Source organism: Pundamilia nyererei, unplaced genomic scaffold, assembly GCF_000239375.1.
Source record: "Pundamilia nyererei isolate P.nyererei 1_Seehausen unplaced genomic scaffold, PunNye1.0 scaffold00045, whole genome shotgun sequence".
Lineage (NCBI taxonomy): Eukaryota > Metazoa > Chordata > Actinopteri > Cichliformes > Cichlidae > Pundamilia > Pundamilia nyererei.
The window spans coordinates 3,964,478-3,972,428 of NW_005187446.1; the positions used below are offsets into that span (position 1 = coordinate 3,964,478).

The 7,951-nt window shown below is 39.1% G+C and overlaps 1 protein-coding gene across 3 annotated transcripts in view; it reads right to left on the reverse strand.

Moving 5' to 3' along the window:
* Positions 1–7,395, reverse strand: part of LOC102214700 (acyl-CoA-binding protein homolog) — a 17,758-nt gene extending 10,363 nt beyond the window's left edge. The window contains exons 1-4 of one of the 3 annotated variants that reach the window (XM_005732167.2): positions 7,187–7,377; positions 6,289–6,406; positions 6,131–6,193; positions 3,813–4,232 (exon numbers count right to left, since the gene is read on the reverse strand). In XM_005732167.2, coding sequence (XP_005732224.1) covers positions 4,159–4,232; positions 6,131–6,193; positions 6,289–6,406; positions 7,187–7,198 — 267 coding nt within the window. In that variant the 5' untranslated portion in view covers positions 7,199–7,377 and the 3' untranslated portion in view covers positions 3,813–4,158. Of the gene's footprint in view, positions 1–1,474; positions 1,601–2,409; positions 2,642–3,812; positions 4,233–6,130; positions 6,194–6,288; positions 6,407–7,186 lie in introns of those variants that run through there. The other 2 variants (XM_013910588.1, XM_005732166.1) reach the window with 2 other exon arrangements.
* Between the last annotated feature and the right edge of the window lie 556 nt (positions 7,396–7,951).

A 7,951-nucleotide genomic window follows, 5' to 3' on the forward strand; every position in this document is an offset into this window, starting at 1 on the left:
TGTGTGTGTGTGTGTGTGTGTGTGTGTGTGTGTGTGTGTGTGTGTGTGTATAGGTGTTTCTAATGGTTTGACTGAGTGCATATAAACTTGTTCTAAAACATTCACACATATCTGATAACACCTGCATGATTCCTGCTACAGTTAAATCCTTAAGCTTTTAGAAAATGACACAATTCTGCACACCACAAGAGTGGATTTCAAATTAAACAATGAAGATGTAACAGCTTCAGCTTTGATTCAGCAGGTTTCACAGACATTTTGCCATAACTGTTTAGCATTTACAGCCATTGTCAGAGGCTCAGGGGTGCACAAATTAAAAGTCTAATTTAAGTTTAATGAGTGTATGAAACCAACAGTTTGACTATAAATTATGCTGGAATGCTCACATAAATGAGCTAAAAACAAACTATTGCAAAAATGTATAAAACAAGACATTTTAAATAAGAAAATTAACACACATGCTATATTGATCCTAATAGGTATCAGAATCAGAATCTGAATACTTTATTGATCCCTGGAGGAAATTATTTTTTGTTACAGTGCTCCATTATAAACCAACATTAAGACAAGACAGACAATACACTAACTAAGAATAGTACAATATATACATATATATACACATACATACATACATAAGTCACTCATAAAAAAATAGCTGGAAAAGAAACATGTGTAGTTGTAGCAGCAAACAGTGTGTTAAGTGGATGCGTTGTACAGGGAGATGGCCACAGGCAGGAAAGATTTCCTGTGTCGTTCAGTGGTGCTATATAAATATATGATCTACTGTGTGGAGGTTTGCACAAACGTATACACAACCAACACTAATCCAGTTTACATACTATAGAAGAGTTATAAATTGATTATTAAGAAGAAACCAGCAGAATATTCATAAAACTCGATGCCTTAAAATTAGTAAGTGGATCTCAGCACTGCAACAACATGCTTTACAAACTTTATTTACATGTTTGTTTGTTTTTAATTGGAGCAGGAAAAAAATGAGAAAACTAACTTCAAAAAAGATTTTTCACTATGTAAATAAAAAATGCTCAAAAATCAGGCAGTAAACAAATATAAAACTGGGGTACAGTATGACTGTTTTTGTTCTAGTTCAGTCCTAATATTGCATCATCTTTGGTGTTTGTTTTGGTGAAACGAAATGTAAAAAGCATAGGTGTAATTAAGCTTCAGCCTACACCTTTTGGTTAATAATTTGTGTTCTTCCCATTGAATTAAATTCAATTGTGAGCATTTGTTTATTTATTTAACATCTTATTTTATGTTGTTTTAAAAAAGAAACCGTGTGTCTAGAATCACAGACCAGAATCACTAACGCTGGTTAATAGAAAACCACAGACTGCACCTATGACACAGACAAGTTTCAAACAGATACGACATATGGACAACTGAAAGGTCACATGACAAATATTTACAAAAGCCTGGAAACTGACTAACTTGATGACAGCAGACATCCTACCTGCATCCAGGTACTTAGAAAGGCTGCTCTGCAGTGAGGGTACAGGCAGGGGCGGCAGACTGTTTTGGTACTGAAAGGTTTGCTCCGGCAGAGACTGAGACAGCTGATTTGCCATTTCCTTTCCCCCTGTCACAAAAGAAACATTATAGTGATATGAAGCAGAGCCTTTCCACGCTTTATATCACTGATATACCAGGGTGGGGGTACTTATATAATAGACAAACCTTGATAACACTAATTATTCTTTGTTTTTTGCGGATACATTTAAAAGCAGTTATATATTTGTTTTAATACTGAAAAATAACAGCACTATAAACCATTTGAAGACCCTGTGATTATGACTGGTTTTGCTTTGAACACATGAATCTTTTGTGGTTTATGACATTTAAAAAAAAAACCATTGTAAAACATTTAAACTGTGCATTTCATAGCATTTTACCTTCAACAACCACCTTATCTAGTACTTAAAGCAGCAACACCTGGATAATAAGCTGACAATGCTGAAAGCGCATTCATCATTACTTCCAGTTAAAACACTCATATTATTTATTGCCTTGGGTAACAGATTTAAAACAACAGTAAGGCTTGCACTGTGTAAGTCTCAAACATGAGCAGTTGCATACTGTGTCACAGTGACAGCTTTGACATGTTTCTGAACAAAACTCAGCAAATCCTGAGCTCAGCTATCAGCACCACATTAAAACTATTAAACTCCTACCTCTCCGTACTCGGGCAGAGACCTGTTAGTGCAAACGACCAAACTGTTTACAATAAACACTTATTAACCGGGTAACACTGAGCTGATAAGGTGCACTCGCTCGTCTCGCCCCTGTCGGCGTTAATGTCGAGTGCAAACGCAAACAATAGTTGAGGAGCAGCTCGTTAGCTTACTTTAACTGCACTGTAAAGATGGACTGTTAGCTCCCGTTGCTCACCTGCCGCGGGCTCTGGAGGCTTTCAGCGCAAATGTTGTGAACGTGCGGGTTTGGTTTCTTATATAAGCCGGTGTAGCAGCCGTTCAGTTGTTGTGCTGGACTGCAGCTGTAGCCCTTCACCTTTACCCCACTAAACCATAGACTCAAGCCAGCCCGGAACAGCTCACTGCGCATGCGCGGGCAATTGCCCTGGCTTGAATTACTTATGAGTGAAATAATAAAGAGGCTTTGAAGGGTGAGGTCAGGCAGGCAGTGTGTGGCAACAACCTAAAACTTTGGAAAGATTAGGCCTGAAAAATACATGAAACCACACCTTTCAGCGGATACTTTATTAGATACACCTGTTTATGTAATCAGCCAATCACACTGCACCTCAAAGCATTTAAGGGACGTTGACGTGAACAAAAGGAGCTGCTGGAGTTCAAAGCGAGCATCAGAATGAGGGGGAAAGGTGATTTAAGCAATTTTGAATGTGGTGTGGTTGTTGATCCCAGATGGGCTGGTCTCAGTGTTTCAGGAAATGCAGATCTACTGGGATTTTCCGACACAGCCATCTCTACTGTAACTGCAATAACAACTGTATGCAGAAGAGCATCTCCAAATGCAGATGAGCTTCAGCTGCAGAACACCAAACGAGATGCCGCTCCTGTCAGCTATAAACAAGAAACTGAGGAAACTATAGTTTATAGTCTGCACAGACTCTCCAAAATTAGACAACAGATGATTGGAAAAACATTGGCTGGTCTAATGAAACAACATGAAAGCATGGATCCAGCAGGATAATGGACTGTGTCACAAAACTAAAATAATCTTAAGCTGGTTTCTTGAACGTGACAATGAGTTCACTGTACTCAAACGGCCTCCACAGTCAGCAGGTCTTAACACAAGAGAGCACCTTTGGGATGTGGTACAGTGGGAGATTTGCATCATGGAAATCTGCAGCAACTGTGTGATGTTGACTTATTTTAAAACATTTCCAGAAAATTGTTGAATCTATGCCACGAAGATGCCGGCAGCTGTCAGGACACCAGCAAAACAAAAACTAGAAAGAAACCAGTAAGGAGGATGAGGAGAGAGCAACCGTCTGTGTCCACCAGCTTGAACTTTGAGGGTTGTGGTGTTGCCTCTCCAGTGCACCTGTTGTCCACTTAGGTTGGCACCAAAGCATGTGTTGCAGGTGTAGTTCCAGCTAAGACAACTCTTTTAAGTATGAATAACTGTATGTCAATCAAAACTTCCCGTAATCATTTGCACAGACCACAGTTGGGCCTCTTCATGAATAAAACCTAAAATCCTTTCTCTGTGTAAAGATTTTATGCAGGTTGTTTTAAACTGAAACTGAAGGCAAAAAATAAATAAAAAATCAACCTCTCAATAAAAACAAGCACAAATGAAAGAAAGGAAACAGTGCAGAAAAAGGTTTAATCTTCAAAACGTGTTTGTTCACATTTGCCAACATTTAAATTGTCCTGTTTTGATTCAAGCTGCAAATCTAAGTCCAGTATGCAGTACATATAGAAAGATTAATATGTTAAAGACTGCATAGATATCGTTAAAATGCATAAATCAATTGAGCTATGTAATTCAAAAAATCAAGGATAGAAAGACTTTTTTTTAAAATCACATTATTTTGCAGAATTATGGCCTCTGGAAGCAAAGCTGCTCTTTTAAGTAAAGAGCAGCTTTGTTTTAGTAGTCTGAATTAGTAGTCTGTTTTCATCGCTGCTGCCTCTTCACTTCATGGACGTCTCACAGCCCGTACTTGCTGATGACTTCTTTAGCCTTTGTGACATAGGCCGACATGGCGTCATCCTTGGACATTCCTGAAAGAGTTCAAATTACGAGTGATTTGGGCTTAAATAATAATGTCTTAAAGGAGTTTTCTCCTATTTGTATACATGCTTACATAGCCTTTCTCCCATAGCACTGAAAAGCTGGTTAAACTATGGGAGAGATTTTTCATGATGAAGATGCTTAGATAAGATCAGGTCTGTTTATTGGTAATAAATCTAAAAAAACCCTAAAAAGCTTCCTTTCATGAGCTCAACAGGTTCTGATGGCGACCGTGGCTCAGGGGGTTGGGAAGCATATCTGTAACCAGAAGGTCGCTGGTTCGATCCCCGGGCTCTGTCCTGGTCGTTGTGTCCTTGGGCAAGACACTTTACCCTACTTGCCTACTGGTGTTGGCCAGAGGGGCCGATGGCGCGATATGGCAGCCTCGCTTCTGTCAGTCTGCCCCAGGGCAGCTGTGGCTACACCTGTAGCTGCCTCCTGTGAACGTGAGAGTGAATGAATAGTGGTATTGTAAAGCGCTTTGGGTGCCTTGAAAAGCGCTATATAAATCCAATCCATTATTATTATTATGATAAATCACCACCATGGAAGCTGGCATCTGGGTTGTGTTTTTGTTACGGTAATGTGTAAGTAAAGATATAAAACTTTAAAAAACTGGATTTTTAAAAATCTGTGTGTATATGCGTGCAGTGTTTTTGGGATCATTATCATGCTGCCAGATTATAAACTGTGTCATGAATACTTCTGTTAAAAAACTGTGTTATCTTTGGCTTTTTTCATAGCTTCAGCAAAAGACATGTGAACAAATGATGCATTTGTGCAACAGGCTGCTAGTAACAAAGGGCCTAAAGATAAAGATTAAAAATGGTACTTTGATCAGTTGTCTCTCGATCGTTTCTCGAGTTAGGTAACTTTTTATTTCTTGAATGATTCAGTGCTAAATTGCTTAACAAATAAAACAGTTCCTCTGAAAATGGTCAGGTACAAGGACTGGACTGAAAATGAGTTAAAGGAGCAAACAATGTCCAAAGGCAAACTTTGAAAGACCTTCAGAAAGCCTGGAGAGCTATTGCTCAAGATCATTTACATGGTCTGAGTCATTGGAAGAAAAATACAAAGAAATGAGTGGAGCTCAACACCACCCTTTGACTCTTTGCACAAGTGTGATGTCACTAAAAATGAACCTATTACAACAAAAAACCCAACAAAATCTGCGTGTAGTCACCTTTTTCTCAAGTACTCAACACTAAACACAGACTTGCAGAAACAGCTCGTGTGCAGCTAAATCATGTTAACCTGCAAATGCCTTAACTCAACATTTTTTAGGGTAATTTTACTTTAAAAAATACATTTTTAAAAAATCAATGAATAAGTGAGTAAAATTAAAACGTTCGTGTGATGTTGGATGAAACTAAGTGGTGAAAATATTTGGATGTTTTGACAATGACTAACTTCTAATTTCCTAAAAGTTACCTCCTGTGAGTCTTAGTTGACACTGAACACACCTCATTTGGAGCAGATTCCTCCATGTTTGCAGAGGAGCAAAACTCAGTTGAACTCATGCTCTATAAACATGTTTTACAAAATTCATCCTCATGACTTACACCTGTGGACTCAGCAGGTTTTGAGTACTAAATAGACAGGCAACAAGGAGGTGGAGCCCCTCCAGTCTGCTTGCGTCCTTGCATCCAGTGGAGTGTAAATGTGTGTGTGTGGCTCGTAGTGTAAAAGAACCAATTCCTTTACCTTATTTTGTACAGACAAATACCAAAAACTGTTCCAGCTGCAAACTTGGCAAAAAATATCTGTCTCATATATCCTTGTATGATCTATAACCTGCTAATGAATCACTTTCCCAGCACCTTCAGTTAAAGTGTTTAGTTCTCGTGGACAAATGTAACAATCACAAGCTTTCCTAACTCGTTACCTTTCCTCGACTCCCAGGCGTCCCACTTGGCCTTTCCTTTTAGGTCCAGCATTCCCGGTCTCTCTACAGTTGTGAAAGCACACAGAGAGAAGGAAAAAAAATCTGAACTTAATGAACTCTTTATGGGAGTGATTCAGTTTCTCTGTAGCGGTTCCTACCAGTGTTAATGTCTCCAACAACCGCCTGTTTATAAAGGCCATACAGGAACAGCAGCTCCTCGTCTGTGGGCTTGGCCTTCACCTTCTTCACATCCTCTGCTGCCTTGTCAAATTCTGCCTGCAGGTGACATGAACACTCTTTATGTTTGCCATTAATTATTCAGAAAACATAAGCAGTGTGTCTGCGATGGGAAAACACTGGACTGGAGGCTTTCTTCTCTTTGCAATAAAGTCCAGCAGGAATGTAAAGTAATTACATCGAATACGAGAGTGTGCATATTAATGAGTTACAAGCACTGAATAAGAAATGTGAGTGTGGTATTCTAGGCACGGGGCAGTCCTGGGAAACTGATTGTTGCACAAGCTGGAGATAAACAATGGGCTTTTATATGAGACCAGAGCCTGTGTGCCCACTCAAATAATCTGCTTTTCAAAGGATCTGGGACACAGCAGAACTGATAATTATAGACCACAGGAACCATTTTTAATATGCGCAAAGACCTAAATACCTTTTAACTCTTTACTGAGGTGCGGCTGAAATATATAATGATCCAGCTCTGAATGCTGACCATTGGTCAAAAAGCGGATGTTTGCATATAGATCCAGTTTACCTCCGCATGTTCTCATAGAGACAAACTCTGAATCTAGTGAATTTTCATCATGTTTTCATATTTTCTGCTTCTAAGCAGCACATCTTTAAATTCTAAGAGCAGCATCAGGACCGCTGAGCCGAGAGCATTAACGCGTTTAGGCACGACTTTCCTTCATCCACGCCGTCAAAGATGGATGACTTCATACGGCCAGAAGATGGCATGCGCTGTTCGGTTCATCGCGATAATGTAGCATCTAATAAATAATAATAACAATAATAAAAGAGCAAAGAAACGCAGGATTTTACCTGGAGGGTCATCTTGGTAAAGGTTGGGAGCGCAGATGAATGTCCTGCTCTGAAGGGTTTTAAGCAGCAGTAATTGCAGCACAGCTGATCGATGCACTATTGAGAGCCAAGCAGAGGCTTGCAAGGGGAGGGAGCAGACAGCTGCGGAGGTGCTGATTGGCTGCCTGTCACCCTCACTCACAGCGACACGCACACGCACACAGACTTTAATAAAGTGGGGAGATATGGTGGACTATGGCACCTAGTCCACTGACTACGTCGATTTTATGACGTGTCATTTGCAACAGTGTAATAAATTTAGGGAGATATGATCATATCAGTTCAGCAGGATTAATACAACCTCTACCACAATATGCTTCCTACACAGAACTCCATGTAAAAATATTTTTTTTTAAATCTGCCCAAAATTTCATTATGTGAATGTGTATTATTATTATTTGATTTGATTTTTTTGTTCCACAAGTACAATGTGAAATGTTTCAATTATTGGAGTCTGCTCAAATGAAATTTACTTGGTTCGTGCATATTCAGTTTATACGAAACACATTTCCCTTAACGATGAAGTATTTGAATAAATAAACCTTTTATTTTATATGTTTCATTTTATTCATATTATTGCTACGTGTAAAAAATCACTTTTGAGTGCATTTAAACCAATTGATTAATTGGTTTAGAAAAGCCTACTTTCTATTTCCTGTGCTCGTGCACTTTTACTCCAGCGGATTCATGAAGGAGACTTCATGCACTTTTCCCTACATCAGACAC